At 42.7% G+C, this 22,561-nt stretch overlaps 3 protein-coding genes and 1 long non-coding RNA gene across 4 annotated transcripts; 3 read left to right on the top strand and 1 right to left on the bottom strand.

The window, feature by feature from the left end:
* The first annotated feature begins 48 nt into the window (after positions 1–48).
* Positions 49–2,019, top strand: LOC124192461 (cell wall protein DAN4-like). Its single transcript, XM_046586128.1, has 8 exons — positions 49–120; positions 224–290; positions 387–454; positions 525–610; positions 695–845; positions 942–1,353; positions 1,436–1,572; positions 1,660–2,019. Exons 1-8 carry the CDS (start codon positions 103–105, stop codon positions 1,837–1,839), a joined length of 1,119 nt encoding a protein of 372 aa, XP_046442084.1. The 5' UTR covers positions 49–102; the 3' UTR covers positions 1,840–2,019.
* LOC124194418 lies at positions 115–22,520 on the bottom strand. The gene is made up of 15 exons (XR_006875007.1): positions 22,303–22,520; positions 15,235–15,379; positions 8,122–8,659; positions 7,570–8,044; positions 7,393–7,504; positions 3,599–3,785; positions 3,199–3,378; positions 2,986–3,108; positions 2,761–2,917; positions 2,120–2,682; positions 1,489–1,835; positions 1,308–1,392; positions 689–906; positions 404–608; positions 115–304 (listed from the first exon to the last, which is right to left on the bottom strand). It is a non-coding gene; the product is annotated as an uncharacterized LOC124194418 (long non-coding RNA).
* On the top strand, positions 4,366–7,260 carry LOC124191535 (serine/threonine-protein phosphatase 6 regulatory ankyrin repeat subunit B-like). Its single transcript, XM_046585005.1, has one exon. It carries the CDS (start codon positions 4,494–4,496, stop codon positions 7,050–7,052), a length of 2,559 nt encoding a protein of 852 aa, XP_046440961.1. The 5' UTR covers positions 4,366–4,493; the 3' UTR covers positions 7,053–7,260.
* LOC124190829 lies at positions 8,818–15,537 on the top strand. Its single transcript, XM_046584044.1, has 2 exons — positions 8,818–14,895; positions 15,296–15,537. Coding segments are annotated over exons 1-2 (5,889 nt in total). The 5' UTR covers positions 8,818–9,007; the 3' UTR covers positions 15,297–15,537.
* Positions 22,521–22,561: the final 41 nt, after the last annotated feature.

Genomic DNA, 22,561 nt, shown 5'->3' with positions numbered 1-22,561 from the left:
TCAAATATATTAAGGGGTTACCTCAGCAACTGGAATTAGTTGAGCGCCTACCCTGACCACTGGCATTTTGAGGTCCTCTCGACACTTGAGAAACAACAAAAAATGCATCTCCATATTTGGGTAATTATTATTGTGTTGTTATTGTTGACTTGTTGTTGTTTTTGTTTTGCAATTGTACCGCTATTCCTGCGCTGACGTTAACAGTCGACTTGAATGACATTAGGCTACTACTACCTTGCTTTTCCTGATTGGATCCGCTTTTTCAAATTCCGTCGTCGACACTGCCGGAGGTATGATAGTAAATCTATTCAATTATTGCACCTCCAATTATTGTATACAATCGTTTCGAAATAATTAAATTACCTTGTAAAAATCAATCGAATTAGAAAATGAGGCTTCAAACCTGAGAATCATTGGTGGAATCACCGCTCAAACTGGTCAATATCCATTTATGGTATACAGTAGATGACCTTTTCTGCTGGTCAATGTAAAAATTCTGACTATATTATTATTTCGTTTTTCAGGCAAGCGTACTGTCCCCAAGAAGTGCTTGCGCTGGGACTTTAATTGCCCCTTCCTATGTCTTGACAGCGGCCCACTGCGTTTCTCTGTAAGAATAAAATTTCAGTTTGTCAATCAATTTGTTCAATCACCTTTGATTAATAATTCATATGTCCGCCGTCATCACCGTTAGACCTTCCAGCGGGAACATGATGGAGATGTTAAATTCAAAGGTGTTTCTGAATACGTTGTTTGTAGCTGGTAAGGCGGGAACAAACTCTGTCACTAATTACATTTCGAAAATCATCGTCCATGAAAACTACTCCGTCAACGGTACCGGTTACGTAAGTATTTCAACGTTCCATTTTCAATATTTAGAAAGAGTTGGAGAAATCTGGTGCTTTCCTGAAAAAAACAAACATAAATGTACAATTAATTAGGTGAATGACATCGCCATCATAGTTTTAGAGTTTCCCGTAACAAAAGTTACACCAGTCCGAATTGCAGAAGAAACAACAACGACGCAAACTAAAACAACTACAGAGCCAACAACGATGACAACCACTGAGCCAACAACGAAAACCACTACGAAAACCACTACGAAGCCAACAACGATGACAACCACTGAGCCAACAACGAAAACCACTACGAAGCCAACAACGATGACAACCACTAAGCCAACAACAAAAACCACTACGAAAACCACTACGAAACCAACGACAAAAACAACAACAAAACCGACTACTAGAACAACGAAGCCAACCGCTAAAACAACTAAAAAACCGGCCCTAATAAGAAATAGTTACGAGAACTCGAATGCCATAATCGCTGGATGGGGACTAACATCTAACGGTTAATCATTTTCAATCGTAGTTTTGTTTTGTATTGTTTCTGAAATAAATTTGCATTGATTGTGTTTTAATGGAAATTATAGGAGGGTATAGCTCCGAAATGCTGAAGGCTATCAACGTCAAAATTTTCACTAACCAAGACTGTGGCCAAAAATGGGGCAACTTATTCGACGCTAATACGATGATGTGTGCCGCCGGATCAACCGGCTCCATCTGTGTGGTCGGTTTGATTTCTATTTTAACGATTTAAATTTGGGTCACTTATTACTTAGCATTAATTGTTTGATTTCTTGTTCGTTTCAACCAGGATGACGAAGGTGGCCCGATTATTGTTAGCGGATTTCAAGTTGGTATCGCCAGCTTCTTTTCCAAGAGTAATCAATGTAATGATCCCAAAGCTCCGGCCGTGTTTACCCGAGTCTCCGCTTACGCCAGCTGGATCGCGAAAACTATGGCTAAAAATCCCCCTCCAATTCCATCGATCTAAGAAAAAAAAAAAAAAAAAAAAAAAAAAGTTTTTCTACCTATTAATTATCATCAAATAATTACATATTCCGCTTTTGGGGTTGCTTCTGTGTGTTGCGTGAAAATTGTGCACAATAATGTGCATGTAAAGTGCACTTCAAATACATTATTAGGTTGCAGGTAATAAAGACATGAAATCTGATCGATTTGTCTGTCGACACATCATCCGTCTAAAACATAATAAAAATCCAATTTACACAAGTTCTATTAGTGTCTAACACGTTAGAAAATCGAATCTTTACTAGCCATTTGCCATCGCCTTGCTCGTCTAATACGTTTTTCTGGATCGCTTTTTCGATGAAAATGCCCAGCGGAAATTTGCGGATGGTTGATTCGTCGTACGGAATCCTCTGCCTGATGAGCTCTCTGTCGACGATTGGCATTTTCGGTTCGATGGAGGAAGGAAACCAACTGAATAGGAAATTTCAATGTGGGAACCTCAAAAGTAGGACGAAATAAATTTCTCCTTCGCAACTCTTTATCTAATCAAAACGCGATGTTATCTCAATCATGTCGAACCCTCATTCCTAAATGTTGGGTATAACGGAACACTTTTAGGAATATTTTCTGCAGATGAAAAAATGAAGGTGAAAAGAGTTTGTGGAATTTCCTAAAAAGCTTATATCATAAAGAACACTTTCTTTGAAGTAGCGTTGTTTTATTTCTTGGCGTGCTAAAAACGTTTAAATTTCAATAACTGCACGAGCTCTGGTCGCACAACTTTAACCAGCAAATCGTTTCGTGGGATTTTTTTCGATGAATCTAATCCCACCACCACGCAATTTCTCCTCTTCCATGACTTTCTCTAAAAAATGTGGTAGAAAAAAAAAGAGACAAATTTCCAGTTTTTTAATTTGAAATTGAGTCAACACCCTGGACGAACCGTTTGTCAAAGAAATCAACTCCTCGGCCGTGACTTTGCTGTTCTCGACGAACGCCAACGGCATTTCGCCATCATCCTCGTGAGGTAAACCGACAACGGCCACGTCCTCGATGGCCGGATGGGTCATCATGTGCTTCTCGACATTAGTCGGCAAAACCTTGATTAGACGTTGAACACAATTGTCAAATTCTGTGGATGAATCGATTAAAAAATCAAGTCGAATACATTGATGTTTCGATATTTGATGAGCTCCTTGTATCGGCCGATGACAAAAACGTGCTCCTCATCGTCGTAGTAGCCTTTATCTCCCGTGTGAGCCCATCCGTCTCTGAGAAAATTGGCAGTTTCCTAATCTACCCCAAAAAAGAAAAGAAAATCAAATCTGGCAAAAGTGAGAAAACGAATTTTTTGGGTGTCTGTATAGCGGCTTAAACTCACTTCTGGTTTGTTGAGGTACTCGGTCATCATATGAAAGTCGATTGGACGCAAATTTCGCCCACTTCATTAGGACCAAGTTGGACCCCGCTGTCGTGATCAATCACCTGAATCATTTATAGACCCGCCCACCCAAGAGTCTGCACATGGGATTGATAAATCCAACCGAACTGAAAACGAGACCTACATACAAAATTTCCAATGGCCGAAAATCGTAACTCATTCTAATCAATTTGTAAGCTTTACTAATAAAAAAGTTAAATCGTTACATCATCATTACTTGCGAAGGATTTGGCAATGACTTGGGCCCTATCCAATCCGGCGAATTCCGCCGGATTGGAGATTGATAGATTATTGGGGCAAACAAAATATAATTAAAGAGCAAATAAAATAAATTTCGTACTGGGCTTGCCCGTTGCACTGACGGACGCGTAGAGGGCAGATTAATAAGCGCGTCCTCGACAAGATGAGTCGGCCCTTGACGCCAGACGAGCCACGACTGGGGCCGCCGTGCCATAGCCAAAAACAGACGAAGCCCTCGTCGAGTGGGCGGCTCCTCGGCCCGGGTTCATGTACTAATGCATCTGCACCTGAAATTAAATGAATGAGAGAAATCAGACTGAACCAAACAAATGACTGGCGACTCGCTTTGCCCGTGTACACAACAACTGGCCGTTGATGTGAAGGGAAAACTGGGAATAACCCTTCAAGACGACCCGTCTCCAGACAAAGGCCAAGTGATGCCAATGACCTTCCTGGATCATATCGGGATTCCAAATACAAACACTAAAATCCCACTTTCCATTGCTTAATTTTAATGCAATTCACTTTCAATTTGAATTCAATCGGCCAACTTGGAATTCATTTTCAGAAAAATTATTTACGTTCATTAATAACCACACCCCTACCTAAAACATAAAAGACAAATAATCAAGTTAAACAGTGCAATGGTGTGATAAGGACTTGATTGTTTACAAAAAAAAATCTAATTCAGGCGACTAATCCCATGGTAACAAAAGCTCGTAATCAGATGCCAAGTCCAACAGTCGCTGACGGCCGGGATCATGGAACCAACCGACAGGCACAATATGAAAAATGATAACTTAGGTGGCGCAATAAGGGCAGCACATTTCTTATCATTTCTCCGCCACCAAAAAGAGAAAATCTATTTGCATCCATTCAGTCAAAGTGCTGAAACCAACTCCAACGTACTGCAGAGTGTCAGCAAAGTCAAACAACGAAAAAGCAAGGTTCATTGACACTTTGAAATCCTCAGAGTATCAAATGAAAATATCAGCATGAAGTGCTCACGGGTTCTCTTTGATTTCGTTTGGTGGTTGGCTGTTGTTGGTAGTGCAAGTGGTAGTGGTTTATATGGTCGCGTTCAAAATTTAAGCTTCGTGCCTGACGCTGCTACAAAGCCTCAAGATAAGCACGATATACCGGCCTCTGCGCTATTTCAATTTTTACTCGACGAAGAAATTATGGAGCAACTCGATGAAGCTGGAGCTGAAATACCTGAAATGCTGGACGTTTTAAAAGACCTCGACAAAGAATCGGAAATCACGGAATTTGAAATCTACCAAATCAACAGGACGGGCAAAGTTGCAGACTTGAAAAAAGTAGCATTTCACACTTTTGTCGTCTTCAAAACGACAAGTGAAACAGAGGGAGACGATTGGTGGTCATTGGAAAAGAATCACCTGGATGCTGGCCTCGTCTTGCAGAGATCCGGCAACAAAGACGACGTCAAAAACAAGTTGTATGGCGTCGAGCGAATCAATGTTGAGCCCATTCAAAAAGGACTGAAAGGAAAAGGTACCGTTCAAGATCTTTTTGTGTTACTTTGGTCCCATCAAGTCATAGGGAAAAACTCGGATTTCGACGACTCTTACTGCCAGACCTTTGTCACTTTGCTCAGCCAACAAATGACTGAAATAGGATACGAATACCAGGGTGATTTCGAGTGCTCCTCTCCCCTTGAAAATGAACGAAAAACCAGATTATTGACTGTAATCAACTACCTGTCAGATGTGACTGTGTGGCGGTATTTAGATGTTTTCATTTATTTAGAAAATGCAGATCTTGTTGATCAAGTCCTGGATGAAGTGAAGATGAAGTGTGGCGAGTTTGACATCGATGACCTCCGTAGGGAAATTACTTCTGCCCTCCATGTTGCGATTATGTTTTCGAAAACAAAGATGGTTGGACATCTTTTGAAACCTCCGCATAGTGCCGATCCCACAAGAAGCGACAAAGACGGGATGGACGCCCTTCGAATGGCGGCCACGTTCGCAAAGGACCCGGAGATCTTCGATTGGCTCCTAGCCCATGACAATATCGAAATTGACCGTGTCGACGGAGAAGGACAAACTGCGCTTCACGCTGCCGCTCTCGCCTCCAACGTCGTTGCAGTCAAACGCTTGATAAACAAAGGAGCCCATCCCAACATGTTCGACCAAGATGGTCTGTCTCCTCTTCATTTGGCAGCCCACCAAAGAGACGGTAATCCTATCATTGATCTACTGCTGGAAGCTCAAAGAGTCAAAGGGATGGGCGACGTCAACGATCAAGATGAACGTGGATGGACTACACTTCATTACGCCGCCTTGGCATCCAATGAAATCACGGCCGAGCATTTGATTCAAAAGGGCGCAGATCTCAATCGTCGAGCCAATGATGGGAATACTCCACTTCACTTTGCTGCAACCTTCGCAAAGAACATGAAAATCATCGACGTCTTACTAAAGAATGTGAAAAATGAAGACATAAACACAAACGATGCAGCAACAATTCTTGCTAGCGCCAAGAGGAACATGCACGGGCTAGGCGATCAAATTGTTGCTCGTTTGAAGGCCAAAGGCATTGTCGGCATTGATGAATCCAAAAAACCCGAAATGGACGTAGAAATGATTCGTATACTAATCAAAAGTGAACGCAATATTGGCACTAAAACATTTGGGGAAAACGGAATGAATCTACTCCATGTGGTATCATTTGATGCAAAGACGACGGATGTCATCGACGCCGTTCTGGAAACGGGAGAATTCGATATCAACGGAGTTGACAACGATGGAAACACACCTCTCCAATATGCAATGCAGGGGAAAAATCCTACGATCATAGTGGCTCATCTATTACAAAAGGGAGCCGATCCCAACGTTGCTGACAAGTATGGATTGATGCCACTAACTATGGCGGTCTTTTCCGCCAAAGACGTGCACATGGTCGAGTTACTCCTCAATCATCCAGACGTCGATGTCAATTACTTGAACGACTGGGGACAAAATGCGCTATATTACGCAGAGGGCAACAAACACGGGCACGGCGAAAGAATTGCCAATCTGTTGAAAGCGAAAGGCGCCGTAGAAAGAGAAAACAAACCGGATGCGAGGGCACGGGGTCTAGATCGTGTCATAAAAGATTCGAATGTACGAATGATTCGTGAGCTAATCAATAAAGGATTAAAGATTAGCGCTGAGAAATGGGGGGAAAGCAAAATGAATGCACTTCATGTGGCCTCATTTCATGCAAAGACGACAGATCTCATCGACGTCATTCTGGAAACGGGAGAATTCGACATCAACGGAGGTGACAACGATGGAAACACACCTCTCCATCACGCACTACTGGGACTCTATCCTAAGAGAAACGTTGCTCATTTAATTCAACTGGGAGCCGATCCCAACGTTGCCGACAAGAACGGAGTCACCCCTCTCAACATGGCAACGAAAAATGCTGAATCAATGCACTTGATTGAGCTACTCCTGCTGAATAGGGAACCGGTGGGCGTTGGTTACTGCGACAAGCAAGAATATTATTTCTATCCAACCAATGTATGTCGTGTTCACTCTTAATTATTCTACTCCATCTGTCCCTATCCAAAAAAAGACGAATGAGGTGATTGCCCGTCTGAGAATGTACGTGGCAGAGGAAAAATCACAAACTGCTGTCTACCTATTTCCTTATTTCTAGTAGTATGTCCTAACAAGATATTGTATAAGTAATAAAGCATTTTAACCTACGGTGACAATTACACGGCTTGGGTATCTAAATAAAAGTTTCAAATATTGTGTTTCACAAGGAAAAACCGCTTATCGTTTACATATTTTCAGTGCAAATGGGTGTGGCATTCAAATTCTTTATCATGTCTAAAATTGCTGTCCTAATGAATCGATTAATGTTTCGTTCGTTTACCTCATTCGCTGTTCTATATACCCCGGGTGGAACAGAATAGGACTTGACTGTCACCAACGATTCGCTGCCGTTGCGCCGGATTCGGACGTCACATCTAAAAGAGTGGACTAAACTAAAATAAAATAAAAAGTAAAATTAATGGTCAAATCAAAATTTTCAAACATAGACAAACTTTACCAATGTCTTCGATGAGACAGCGGTTCATGTTGTCCAGTGACTGAGAGGCCAGAAGAGCCGAAGCCGCTGCTGTTGTTGCCGCCGACGCTCGACGTCCGCTTCTTGGCCTGCGTGATGAGCTAGACGATGAAATCTAAGCGTAGTGGGGGTCCCAGTTGAAGACGCTCGGCCAGAGCTTGTCCACCAAGCGGCCGGCAAGTTATAAAATGTTGGGCGCCAAATTCTGGAGACTGCCACCGATCTGAGTGACGAAGTTCAGGACTCCCTGCCGGCCCAGGATGACGTTGCCGGCAGTCGTACGACAGGTACTCTATTGCGCGTTGTTGTCAACGTAAAAGAGGAGAACTGGAGCAGTGCCTTGTCCACGCTGCTCTCCTCCGAATTCATAATGCTTAAGCAGGCTGGTGTGGCTGACTAGCATCCAGCCCATCAGCTAAAACCCTGGAAGCTGTTGGCTCTGCAGGTTGCTGAAATGCTGAAATCAGAAATCAACAACACATTATCAGGACATTCTGAAACATTTCAATGACAAAGTAAGGAAGAATTTCTCACGTCTGATCGATGACGCCCCTGTAGTGGACGAGTAGCAATTTGAAGAGGAGAGTCAGACCCTCCGCTTCGACTTCCCACCCAATATTCTCGTGCAGATGAAACGCAGGCAAAAGACGCACAGGGTGCTGGCCGAGTCGGATAGATGTCCAGCCGCTTTGTGCAGCAGCCGGATCGGGAAGTGTTCTCGTCCAACAACAGTATATGCCAAACTGTTTGGCCACGGAGCGCGAGTTCGTCCTGCGGTAACTCGCGGATCTTGAACAAAGTCAATAGGCTCATGGCGGACGCGTTCGAAACGTATATCGATCCGCTCCTCGTTGACCAACGAGCACAGGGCCTCCGCCTACCGCGGCAACTGAGGCGTCGCCTGGAGGCTGCCGACGTCCTGTATATCCACTGGATCACTTCGGACTGAACACGTGTTTGACGAGATAACACGGCCCTTGATTCCAGTCGAGGTTTTTCTGGCGGGGCCATGACGGGCCCCGTGCCGATGTAGCCGAAAACGGATGAGGCCAACGTCAATTTGGAACGTCACCTAGAAGTGGAACGGTATAATCAGACTAAACAATGCAACTGTTGATTGCTGTTGTTGGCCTGTTTACAACAAATTGACATAACACCTTTCGAACTGGACACGAAACCCTATCAGGTGGAAGATTACATTGAGTCGCTGACGACGAGGCTGATTAATTCAACTGACGCGATAAATTCTTATCTATGACATTGACATGTAAATCAGTCGAATTGGTTGTTCCACCACTAACAGATACATCGCACAAGTGCTGAAACGTAGCCTACTGCAAAGTGTAGACGGAATAAAAATTAACACCGAAAAAAAGTGATTCAGTGTTTTTCGAACATTGGAGCATCAGCCATTTACACCATGGAGTACTACTTCCTCGTTGGTATCCCAGGTTTGCTATTATTTTGTGCGTACGTGTATTTTTGGAGGTTTCGTCCATTGCTTGGGGGCGAGTCCAAGCAAAAGTTAAGCTTCGTGCCCGATGCTGATAACAACCCTGATACGGATTACGAAATAACGGAACCTGCGCTAGTTCGATATTTACTCAACAAAGAAGCTGTGGAAGAACTCGACGAAGCTGAAGCTGAAATACCTGAAATGCTGGACGTTTTAAAAGACCTCGACAAAGCATCGAAAATCACCCTGTTCGAAACTCACCAATGTAGCATAAACGCGATGAAAGATTTCAAGCAAGCGTTTCACGCTTTCGTCGTCTTCAAAACGACAAGTGAAACAGAGGGAGACTATTGGTGGTCACTAGAAAAGGGCATCGACTACATCACTTTACAACGATCCCTAAACAAAATAAACGTCAGGGACAAATTTTATGGCGAAGGCCGAAATAAAGTCAAACCCATTGTTGACAATTTGACGGGCAAGGGATCGATCAAGGATCTTCTGGCAATACTGTGGACCCAACAAATGATTCCAGAAAAGTACCACATCCGGAAATCCAACTGCCAATCCTTAGTCACTTACGTCAACAAACAGATGACTGAAGTAGGATACGACTACAATGGTTTTTTCAAATACTCTCTCCCTCCTAAAAGTAACCGAAACGTCATGTTCGACATAATCAAAGTCGTTTCGCATCTGAATTCGTGGCATCCGTTATTCTCTCTCATTTATATGGAAGGAGCCGTCATTATTGATGAACTAATTGAGAGCGGGAAGTATCAAATCAACACCATCTACAAGGGAATTACTCCGCTCCAATGTGCCATCAGGTATTCGAAAACCCAAATGGTCAAACATTTTCTACAAAACCTTCAAGCCGACCCAACGATGCGCGACGACACGGGAAACGACGCACTTCAGGTGGCCGCCATCTTCACAAAGGAGACGGAGATCTTCGATCTGCTACTCGCACATGACAAAGTCAAAATTGACGATGTTAACGAATCGGGACAAACTGCGCTTCATGCTGCCGCTCTCGCCTCCAACGTCATCGCAGTCAAACACTTGATAAACAAAGGAGCCCATCCCAACATTTTTGACAAACGTGGTCTAACTCCTCTTCATGTGGCAGCAGCACAGGAAACGGATAACAACGAAATCTTCGATCTACTTCTACTAGCTAAATCAATTAAAGGGATGGGCAATGTCAACGATCCGAACGAACTAGGAGTGACTGCACTTCCTAGTGCCGCCTGCGGGTCCAGTAAAACCACTGAAGGATGCCGGATGAGAAAGGGCGCAGATCAAACTTATTGGGGCGATTTTTTGAATCCAACACTTCAATTACAGGCATTGCTGCACGGAACAAAGGACTTCAAAATCATAGATCTATTACGACTACTGCAGGTGCTGGAAAAAAACAACCAAGAAAAACTAGTAACTTGCACCGAGAATAACAAGCAGACACTCGAAGGGAAAATATTTGCTCAGTTAATAAGAAAAGGCATTGCCAAGGAAAAAGGACGAGAAAGAACCCCTTTTCGCAGTGAGGCAGTTGAAGAATTCGACAGCGAAACAGGTGTGGCTCGCCGTTTTGCAGAGAACCGTGCCGATCCTCCTTCAACTAACTTTACATTAAAAGATGGACTCCGAATAGCAAGAGCAAAGAGTTCAAAGGAAATCGATGAAATGATGAAGGAAGGAAACTTCGATATCCACGACCGTTATGAAAATGGAGAAACCCCTCTGTGCTTCGCCATACGCGGCAATAACGCCAACGTTGTTGAATGCTTGTTGGAAAAAGGAGCCGACCCCACTACGGGCGACAATAACGGCAACACTCCATTGCAAGTAGCAGTAGCATTGCATAAGGATTTGAAGATTCTCGATTTACTTGTGGAACGTGGAAAAGTTGACTTAAATGACAGCAACAACACACCTGGAGACACTGCCCTCCATATGGCCATCAAGACATCAAACGTGACTGCCGCTCGCTTCCTATTATCAAAAGGAGCCAACCCCAACGTCGCCAATAAAAAAAATGGAGTCACTCCACTCCATCTGGCGGCTGGTTATGCCAAAAACATGGACATCGTCGAGCTACTCGCGAATCACAAGGACCTCGACGTCCATGCTTTAGACGTTAAGGGACAAAATGCGCTACACTATGCAAAAAAGAACAAGCACGGGCAAAGTGAAATCATTATTAATCTATTGAAAGAGAAATACAGCTTTGACGGACGGCTAAACTTGAACAGAAATTCGATTCGTGGAATTGCGAAACACTTTCATCAACTTCTAAACAGTAACTTGTTAAAGGGCGATGATGAAGATGAATGTCAAGACAAATTCCAGACAGCTTCAGAATTCCATCTTTATGGCGAAGTAAAATTTTCGGATGTAAAAGAGATTCGAAACTTGATGGAAAAGGGAGAAGATCTCAGCAAAGCGACATGGGGTGGAGGAACGAATGCACTTCATGCGGCCTCAAAATATGCGCCAAAACCGGAGTCGCTCGATGTCATCCTGGCAACTGGGAAATTCGATATAAATAGCCGCGACGGAAATGGGGTAACACCTTTACATTATGCAATACGTGAAAACAAGGTGGAAATGGCTCGCTACTTGCTGGAGAAGGGAGCCGATCCCACCATACGCGACAACGATGGTATCACGCCGCTGCATGTGGCAGCGGCATCCATTACGGATTCCGATTTCCTCCGCTTGCTGCTAGACAACGAAAAAGTCGACATCAACGAAAGTAGCCAGTCTGGAATGACTGCCCTTCATTTCGCAATGAGGACATCCAACGTGACCGCCGCTCGCTTTCTGTTATCAGAACGAGCTAATCCCAACGCGACTACCCATGAAAATGGATATAGTCCACTCCAGGTGGCGGTCTTTTATGCACGCGACGCTCAAGACGTGGACACTATCGAGTTACTCCTGAGTCACAAAGACGTGGACGTTAACTATCTGGACAGCAATGGAGGAAATGCGCTACATTACGCAAAGAACAATCTGCACGGGCACGGTCAAAGAATTGCCAACCTCTTGAAGAGAAACGGCGTCGTGGAAACACAAGTCAACAACGAAACAGAGGACATTATAGCAATTATGCTAAGTAGCGCTGCCAACCTTTTAGGCGTAGAATTCATTACCGCCCTGATGAAGATGAGAGCAGGTATCAGCAACGCGACATTGCGAGATAGCGGAAAGAACGAACATGGCGCGGTATGGACGCAATTACTGGATTTCATTTTGACAAGTGTAAAATTCGATTTTAACAAAAATGGCAACGACGGAGAAACACCTCTCCCTCACGCAATGGAAGGATCCAAAATGAAAATAAATGCTTGGCAACTGATTCAAAGGGGAGCCCATCCCACCACTCCACTGCATCTGGCGGCATTTCAGGCATTCGAAAAAGCGGACATCGACTTTGCCCTGCAAATGAAACAAGTCGACATTGATGGCCGTGATAGAGATGGCAAAACGGCTCTTCATTTCGCATTCAGTGCTAACAACGCGGCAATGGCTCGCTACTTGCTGGAAAAGGGAGCCGATCCCACCACGCGCGACAATGATGGAATCACTCCTTTTCATCTGGCAGCGGCATTTACTGAGGATTCCAATATTCTCGACTTACTTCTAGCGAATGAAAAGCGAATTGATATCAACGAAAGTAACAACTCTGGATTGACTGCACTCCATATGGCAATCAAGACATCCAACGCGACTATCGCTCGATTTCTCTTATCTAAAAGAGCTGATCCAAACGCTACCGACAAAAACGGACAAACTCCGCTGCATCTGGCGGCAAAATATGCAAAAGACATGGACATTGTTGAGTTACTCTTGAATCATCAAGACGTGGATGTCAACTATTTGGACAATAGCGGACAAAGTGCACTACATTACGCAAGGGAAAACGAACACGGGCAGAGTGAGAGAATTGTTACTCTTTTGAAGGAAAAGGGCGCCGAAGATGAAGGAATCAACCAGGGACCGGAGAACTTTGCGGCACCGGTTTTGAGCGCAATCAAAAATTCTAACGCGTTTAAAAATATCATATCAGATTTTATCACTGCCTTCGGTGACCAGATGGGATTCAATGAACTTGATGTGGCGGAAGCTAAACCAAAACTCGAAGCCTTTCTGGAAACCGGGAAATTAAATTCCAACAAACTTAACAAAGATGGAAACACTACCCTCAATCACGATGGAACCAATCCTACCGTAAATGCCCCTGATGCGACTCAAATGGGTACAAATCCCAACAAAGCCGACAAGAATGGAGTCACCCCCCTTCATTTGGGCGACTGTATTAAAGAAATAACTGAAATTACAGGACAAATCCTGGGACTCGCACAAGTTGACGTCGATGCTCTTGACAAAGACGGAAACACTGCTTGTATCGCAGGATTAACTAACACCTTGAATACTACTCTCGCCTTGATGCCAAAGCTAATCAACACCTATAACTACTGGGACAGCGTTGGGAGAGGTGCGCAAAATCTCAAGCAAATAATTGCTAATCAGTCCAAAAAAAGCGACGTCGTCACAGCTAAAGTCGACGACCAAACAAAGCAAATTGCGACACGGACGGTATTAAAAGCGATCTTCGATTCGGACGTCGAAAAAATTCGTGCACTGATCAAAAATGGATTAGATCTTAGCACTGAGGCATGGGGGGAGAGCAAAATGAATGCACTTCATGTGGCCTCATATTATGCAAAGACGACAGATGTCATCGACGTCATTCTGGAAACGGGAGAATTCGACATCAACGGAGGTGACAACGACGGACTGACACCTCTCCATAACGCAATACTGGGACTCTACCCTACAATAAATGTTGTTCACCTGATCAACATGGGAGCCGACCCCAGCATTGCCAACAAGGACGGAATCACTCCGCTACATCTGGCGGTCTTTTCCGCCAAAGACGTGCGCCTCGTCGAGTTACTACTCAATCATCCAGACGTCGATGTCAATTACTTGGACAACTGGGGAAGAAATGCGCTAGATTACGCAAAGGACAACAAACACGGGCACGGTGAGAGAATTGCCAATCTGTTGAAAGAGAAAGGCGCCGTACAGTCAGAAATCAACAAAGAATCGGGGAACATTGCGGCATTGGTACCAGGTCACATCAAAGAAGATCCGGACATGAAAACGATTCGTTTCTTGATAGAAAATGGACAAGATATTAGCGCGTTGACATGGGGAGAAAACGGAACGAACGCACTTCACGTAGCGGCAGCTAATGAAAAGACGACGGATCTTATCGACGCCATTCTGGAAACGGGAAAATTCGACATCAACGGATTGGACAACGATGGCCACACACCTCTCCATCACGCAATGGATGGATCGAATCGTACAGTAAATGTTCCTTATCTAATTAAAAAGGGAGCCGATCCCAACATTGCCAATAAAACTGGAATTACTCCACTGCATTTGGCGGCACAAAAAGAAGAGACGACGGAACTCATTGACATCATCCTGGGAACCGGGCAATGCAACATCAACCCAGTTGACAACGACGGAAGGACACCTCTTCATTACGCAATTAAGAGACCCAAGCCAATTACAATCAATGCTCGTCGTCTGATTAAAATTGGAGCCAACCCCGGCGTCGCTGACAAGAACGGAGTCACACCTCTTCACATGGCAGTGAGAAATGCAGAATCGATGGATCTGATCGAGATTCTCCTCAATACTGAAGCGGTGGACGTGAAGAATGTCGATAAACAAGGGCGTACTGCTCTCGATTGTGCTAGAGGCAACAAACACGGACTAGGCCAGAGGATTATCGATCGTCTGGAGGAATATGGCACAGAGGAATAGTATGAATATCTTTCTAATTTCTCCTAACTCGTAATGAAAAATATTGAAACTAATAGTAGTTGTACAATTAAAAAAAAAAAAAGAAAATATTCCTTTTCTATCGTCACTCGTATTGCCAGCCCTTAAGGCCTAAGTATCAAGAGAGGTAAGTTAAACGAGGCGACTGCGTTTAGCTTTTCAAGTAATGCATCAATTACTTCCCTCTCTTTACCAATGTTCTTCTTTAAGATTTTATTTACCAACAATTGTCTATGAATTCAGACAATTGTCAATAAAATTCTGGTGCGCCAGTAGCGTCACAGAACAACTAGAAATATAGATTATAATAATTTTCTTACCTGAAAAAGGCAGTTACGGTGTGTATAATGAACAATCACAGATTTTTGTTTTCTGCCATAGGCAACTCCTTGGTTCCTCGCCAGACAGTAGGAGCATAGGGCAGAATCCGGATGTGAGCTCGGGACGCCGACGAAAGAATGCTTCCTGGATTGAATTGTCTTCGTTATTAGTGAAAATGGCCAGTTAAGGTTTTCTAGATGTATTTGAGTAACTTTAGTCATTTAGTGTTAGACTACATTAACAACAGCAACATACCTTGTTAAAAAATAAACTACACTGGTGCAAAATTAATTATGATTCATTCATTTTTTTCTTTCTCAAATTTTACAACCACACTAGCGAATCGTGAAAGTTAAATATAGTTTTTAAAAAAATAGCGTAGCCTATGAACCCTAGTTGAACTCTTTTGTACGATAACCTCCTAAGAAGACCCGCAAGTGGGCGAAGTGGCAATTTGTAGCACGAATCGCAAACATTAAAAAATGGAAAGTGAAGAATCAAATTTTCAATTTTGTAAATTCGTTGATAAAAGTGGAAGGGAAACGCGTTAATGCTACAAGTATTTTCAATGAATCCAATAACTGAGAAACCTTTTATGCGTCCATAATTTATGTAGGAATTCAAATAGACCATAACGTTTGCTCATAACAAAACAAAAACTTAATTTTTAAAATGTATAGTCGTGAAGTGCGATTATCTTTTATTTAGTGAAAAGTTCTTATTCGTTACACTTTTATCTAGTCCGATAAAAAAAAAAGATTATATTTATTTTAGTATGAATGGGATGCGCTATTGAATTCTTGGAATCAAAATAGACATCAAGAGACGTCAGACAGGAAGTGACTTTGATCCAAAATGGGAAAGCACTTTGTGGGTGTTCGGAAGGAAATAGTTGGTATAAAAGATTTATCAGAGCAGTGCGGAGGGTCTGTTTGACGTCTCGCAAACCACACAAGGCCTAAAAAGTGTGTAAAACCGAGAGATAAAATGAAAGATGAAAAATAAAAATCGATCGTCCCCCTAAAAATGGCGCCATTCAACATCATCATCCATATCCGGGTAAGTTTTTATTGCATAACAGGACCGCAAAATCTATATGGCCAGTAGTTCCCCATAGCTTCCTGTTCTCTACAACTATTATACAACTAACAATAGCTAAATAGGCCCATCTTTCCGCTTTTGTGCGGATAAACATCATGGCTGTTGGCTGGAAATGGTGGCTGGCTGGCCAGCAATTCGTCAGCGCCGTTTCCTCTTTTCAATCAATGCACATCGGAGAGTGCCGTGCCGATTGTTATCCAACATGTTGCGTCACAGCAGGGTCAAAGAAACAGAGAATTGGCGCTCTACATGTTGGCATACTGGGAGGTCCGATCAATGGCTGACATCCTCTTGTTATTATAAGGGCACCACCCCTGTGGCCATCCAGTTGTCCTCAACCGGCACAATAACACGACCCACTCATCAATCAATCGTGTCTATCTCCCTGTATATGGACGACCCCCAGATCACTTTAAACCAGTATAAAGCGCAGTAGAATAAATAAAAACTTAATTCTTTTAGTTGCGATTGATTCAAGTTATTATCAAGGCGTTGTTGTAGTGTTTCCATCACTGTAATTTTTTTAAAAAATAAAGCTTCACGCACCGGTCAGCACGAGACAACAAATACTGAACTTTCTAAAAGAGAATTCATATTATTTTGACAGGACACAATTCAGTTTTGAGGTACTACTTTCAAAAGGAATAGATCTGAAGTGCACATGTTCATTGAGCAAAGGTTGAATGGGATCGAAATTCATGATGGGTGGCTTGGATTCATGGCGTCCGCAAAGAGCGCGTCATGGCAAGGTGAGCACGTCCATGTACACATTTTCTATATCATAACCAGCACCGGACAGAGAAAAAGGGGGGAGAGAGTCTCAATGAAAATATCTAAAGGGGGTAAAAAACCACCAGTGAGAGTCTTTCAAGAAAAGGCAGAAGAGATCAATGGACCTGATGGAGAGATGAGGATCCCCTACCGAGCCTCTTTACACGATCACGCTATAGTGCCCAGCCAGCAGGCGCTGAGACTGCTGTGTGCAGCTCGTCTTTTTTTTTTTTTTCAAATCTCTTTTTGACTCTCTCCATTGTCACTGGACCAACCACAAAAGTGGATCCCATTCAGGTCAGCCTCTGCTGTCACCTCTTCAAAACTTCTTTTTTACCTTTCTCAAAAGCTTGGAAATCTAAACTCTGGCGCAGAGTATTTTCTCCCCTTTCCCATTCATTGTCTCCCGTCTATATGATCGAGCCCCTCTTGTGTTGGTTCGTTGGTTCGAGTGCATCAGCTGTATGGTTGGCTACTATATTGATAGATTTATATGCATGCGCTGCACAATTGGACAGTGCATGTTTGGATTTGAGAACCCCCCCTTTTCGGGATAAGCGGGGGGTTATTGATTGTTTGATTATTGTGGAGATGATTTAAACAGCCAGCAACAAACTCTTTATTATTATATTCTATGAATGAATCCAAAACATGTATTTCCAGACCCACCGCTACGTATACGAGAAGACTGTTTGGGCCTATACTCTCTGCTGGGTCCCACATTATTAAGGGCTAGAGACGGCAGCATATCAACAGCATCCCACAGGTCTCTATAGGCTGTTGGAAAGTCCAACTCTTTTGACTGGGGAAAAACTCCAACTGAGTTGGCAACAAACAGTCAGCAAAGCGCAGTGGCTATTCTTCTTCGTTCTTCTACTTGGAAAATGTACACAGACAAGAATAGCCATAGAAGTTTGTTTCGTTCGTACATGTTTATGGTGACAACATGGCCGTGTGAAATAGACACAAGACGCAATGCGAGCCGCAAAGCTTTTTTTATATCAACCATAAGAGAGAGAGAGAAAGTCGATGGTGTGATGACGTGCCAGAAAACTGAAATATTGGAACCAACTTTATTTTTTACGGACCATAAAAGTATATAGGTAGCAAGTTCAATTGACGTTTAATGCTTTACCACATACTCAAATAGATTTGTCTATTTAATCGTATTAACCAGCTGTTCTTTTTGTATAAAACTCTTGGACGGAACTCGCGTGTGCCGCAATAGTTTTCCCCCTTTTTTATCTTTTTTTATTATATTCGTAGATATGATGACGTTTTAATTCCCAAATCAATTGGGTTTTCAAACCCAATACAGACAGGGTCCAACAATAAAAAAAAGTGTGCCCAGAATAAAAAAAAAGTGACCCACGCCGGATGCTGCTGCTTCTAGCATTATGATAGAAAAGTAAAAAAAAGAAACAAGCCTCAATTTTCCAGACTTTATGATATCTCGCGCGCTCGATACTTTATAGCTGCTGCCTCTATAGACGTATAGAGAGAGATAGACCCATGGCGGATAGTTGGATATTATATTGGCGCCTCCAATACTGATGAGAATTGCCGCCTATTTACGCTGGCCCTATATCCATACGTACACGACAATATAGAAAAATCTAGAATTGGAAAAAAGGCCTTTTTGTTAACCCCTTTCTTTTTTTGGCCTCCGAGTGGCTGTGAATGAGGACCCAGGAGAGAACTTGGCAGTATAAAAATCTCTAGTAGGCCTCATCACCAAGCCCCGAGATGTACACGGCGGCATTTCTCTAAGCACACTGCAGATCCCTCAAATCTACACAGGCAATATAATCTAAGGGCCTCTACATCGATAGCTGCTGATGGTCTATACGGACAATAAGACTTTTTCCTCCAATGTCAAATCTCTCAAGTCTAGTCTCTATATACTAGGATACCACGATTAGCTTTTATTGTGTGTTGGAGACTCGTGTCACACAGAGTGTTGGTTCTGCTTGTGTTACGCGTTGAAATCACTGGCCTGTTGGCCTTGCTGCAGTTGATTATTCCGCGTTGTCGGCTGCTGGGTCTCGTATTTTATTACAGTTGCAGATTGGAAAATTGTTCAAGATATGATTTACAATTCGAGGATGGCTTTTGACTTTGTTATGGCAGTCGACACTAAATAAAAAAACAACAACCCAATAAACAGAGTTTATTGATTAGCCTGAAACTGAAACAATTTCGATATCAATAAAAGCGTGTCGCTCATTTGATGGGCCTAATCTTTAGTTATTCCATTCTCTTTTTTACACCGGTCAATAGCTTCACTTTCACTACAAGATAAAACTACCAGACATGTCTAGCTCTAGAGCTGCTGATTTGAAAAGAGGCGACAGTGTACACGCTATCATTTGATCTAGAATATCCGACGGGAAATTGTCGACTTGGGAACATAATACGCGGAGTCAATTGATTACGAGTTTTTGCCAATCGAACCAGACACCTATTGCTATACTAAGATGAGACTTTTGCCATTGAGCTCTCAATCAGTACAAAAAGCTATCAAATTGACGAAAAATGATTGGACAAGTGTCAATCGCAAAAACGACCTGCCTGAATTCAACTGATGTGGCATTTGTTAATGGCAACTGTATCTAATAATTGTCCACCGTTGATTCAATTTTGCAGACAACTTGATAGATTCCACTAGTAAAATTGATTCACGTCCTGTAGGCTAGTAGCTGCGATCACTTACTGACTACACGGCCAAACTAACGTAAGAAATGTTTAAAAAAGATGATAGCCTGTTGGATGTAGCAGAAAGATGTCATCTGCTTGTAGCATTTGCTTTAGCACTCCTGCATGATGGTATCCTATAATGTTATATTCCTATAAATATAAATAAAAATAGAAGAGTATATAGCGGCGGTGCGGTGTGTGTGTTATCTCTCCCCCCTCATTGGCCATTGGAGGAAATCAACCAACCGAAATCAAACGCTTCCCATTGTCATGGCCGTCCATAGTCTATACTACGGTACACCCTATATTTTCAGCTCTCATATCACTTTGTTCGGATAGGGCCAGACCATAATATATGAGAAGCAGCACCCATTGAGTGCACGACGCGGCACCCAAAACGAAAAAGGGATGCATGGGGTGGGGCCTGCTGCGCTTCATCGTCAATCTCCAAAAATATAGATTTATTATTACACATAACATTCGAACTGATTTCCAACCGCGAGATCTTTATATTGGAAATTTTATAAAAGTGATAAAAATAGGTATTTGCAAGTTGTATCAATGGCGGACGCGGGCAAAGGCCTACAGAATCAATGGCCATCGTATATAGTAAAAAGAAAAGATGGCATTCATTCTTTCAACCCAAAAAGTTCATTCTCTTTTTTTTTGGCGCTGGCTGTGCTGATGTCCTGTGGTCTAGCTGTTTTCTTTATCCTCCTCTCGCTTTCTTCTGTTATTATAAATGACTTTTTTTTCTTTTTAGGACATTGATCTAGAGACACGACCTATAGCCTTTAGATGCTTTGCTCATGCCGAGTGAGCCCGTGCTCTATAGTATAGTATCCAATTTTAGGAACAAAAATTCAATGAATGAAACGAAATCTCAGCATATGGGGACAGTTGGAAAATCGACAAAATTCTAACTGATTCGGAATACGGCCGCAATCACGTCGTGCGATAAACTTTCATCAAACGCCAGAAATAAAAATAATTTCTGCGGTTATTAATCGCTTGATTAAACTAAACCTCATCATCAATAGCACAAAGTTCTATATAGTCTCGTGCCGATTTTCATCGAATCACAATCTCAGCACACGGAACGAATGAATGAAAAGAAGAATAACAGTTTGGGCTGGTGGCGGCGGTTGATTCCCTTTTGGCGGCGTTTTAATCACCCACCGCTGTCGGTCGACTCGACAGTCTAAGGTGCGCAACGTTTTGATGATCATTTTTCATCTTCGCTCGGCTAGTCTCCACCAGCAGTCGAGTCGTTATCAAAAGGTGATGGCAAACACAAAAACGACACGAGGACGACTGCTGAGAATGAGAGACCTGCCTGCGAGTTAAAAAGAGGAGAAAAAAGGTCCGACTCGATTGTGCCATACGGCGACCAGGTGATGTTGGCTCAGGCCTTACAAAAGACTTTCCCCAATGTTTTTTTTTTTTCTTCTTTTTTTGATATAAAAATATCAACACTTTAAACCAAAATTTTCTCACCTCCTAGTCTAATATCTTTAGGCCTGATCCGCCCGACTGAACGCGCATACACAATTTCAGCTGCTGTCGCTTATTTGGGTCTAATGTCATCACAAAGAATAGTGGCCGATGTTGCGGCCACCATTTAGTTCTATTTTGGTCAGGTTCGAGATGGATTGGGCAAAGATTTTCTCCGCTGGTTAAACAGCGGCGGCAAAAACCCACAGTGGCGGTTTCGTATCTGTGTCTGTGACGGACTATTGTGTAACCGCCATCCATTGGCACACCTTTTAGGCAGTTATAACAGGAATGTCTTTTGGTCCGAGCGCTCTATATATTTTAAATGCCATTTGTATAACACGTGCCGACGTTGCCCTTATTCTTTTCTACGAGTCAAAAAATGTAAAATGAATTTTTTAAAAAGAATTTTCCTATCGCCTATTTTTATAAGGATTTTTCCATCCGCACCGTTGGTCGACCTTGAGTGAATCTAACGATGACGATTAACGGCATCAAAACGTTTTTTCCCTTACAATAATAAAAAAGAGCGCCGATATTTATTCATTTTTGAAAAAAAAAAAGAAAAGTGAATTGAAATTTTTCGAGTCCCCGCCCATCTCGAACAATTCCCACGGCTCCGTCGTCGTTTTGTTTCTGCCCCATTCATTTTCTATTTTCTAGGAATCGTAAAAAAGGCAGATGAAATTAAACACAAAACTCTCTACTTCTTTTAAATTTCCTACGATGGATTGATTGCGACAATTGACTCGTCACACGCACACCTTCTCGACATTCGATTGTTATCCACAGACAAAATTGTGAGGTACAAAAAGAGGCCTGATGTGCAGTCGTTCAACAAATGAGATATTTAACGAACATAGTTACTCAAGTCAGCAAAAGCGTTAAGTCCAATAAGCCTCGCCTAGCTCGCAGGAATAATCGTACTCCTTACCATGTCACGGTTTACATAATCAACGCCACCAGATAGACAAAAAAGAAGAAAAGAGTAATGTGTTTCCTACCTTTAAGACTGGGACAGCCAGGAATTGATCCACAAGTGTTCCTTCCATCCACAGAAAAGTTGAAGACACCAGGCAGGATCAGCAATTAAGGGTGTCCTCGTGAATACACCCACACTCACATGGGCATACACGAGGACATTGAAGGAAAAGGGAAGAAGAGATCCGTAACTCGGCAGACATCCTGGGTAGTTTCTCCATCAATCAAACGGGATGTGTTGTTGATCTTGATAAAAAATAAAAAATTGGTTACGAAAAAATA

This window comes from Daphnia pulex, chromosome 1 (genome assembly GCF_021134715.1).
Source record: "Daphnia pulex isolate KAP4 chromosome 1, ASM2113471v1".
Taxonomy (NCBI): Eukaryota; Metazoa; Arthropoda; class Branchiopoda; order Diplostraca; family Daphniidae; genus Daphnia; species Daphnia pulex.
The sequence above is the reverse complement of the archived record's forward strand: the minus strand, read 5'-3'. Positions and strand labels throughout refer to the sequence as shown.

What these genes read in the sequence shown, in the direction of transcription:
- LOC124190829 (XM_046584044.1), top strand. Translation starts at nt 9,008, where the DNA reads ATGGAGTACTACTTCCTCGTTGGTATCCCAGGTTTGCTATTATTTTGT.
- LOC124191535 (XM_046585005.1), top strand. Translation starts at nt 4,494, where the DNA reads ATGAAGTGCTCACGGGTTCTCTTTGATTTCGTTTGGTGGTTGGCTGTT.
- LOC124192461 (XM_046586128.1), top strand. An exon ending in CTGGTCAATATCCATTTATG is followed by an intron (nt 455 to 524) that starts GTATACAGTAGA and finishes TTCGTTTTTCAG; the next exon opens with GCAAGCGTACTGTCCCCAAG. An exon ending in GCGGCCCACTGCGTTTCTCT is followed by an intron (nt 611 to 694) that starts GTAAGAATAAAA and finishes CATCACCGTTAG; the next exon opens with ACCTTCCAGCGGGAACATGA.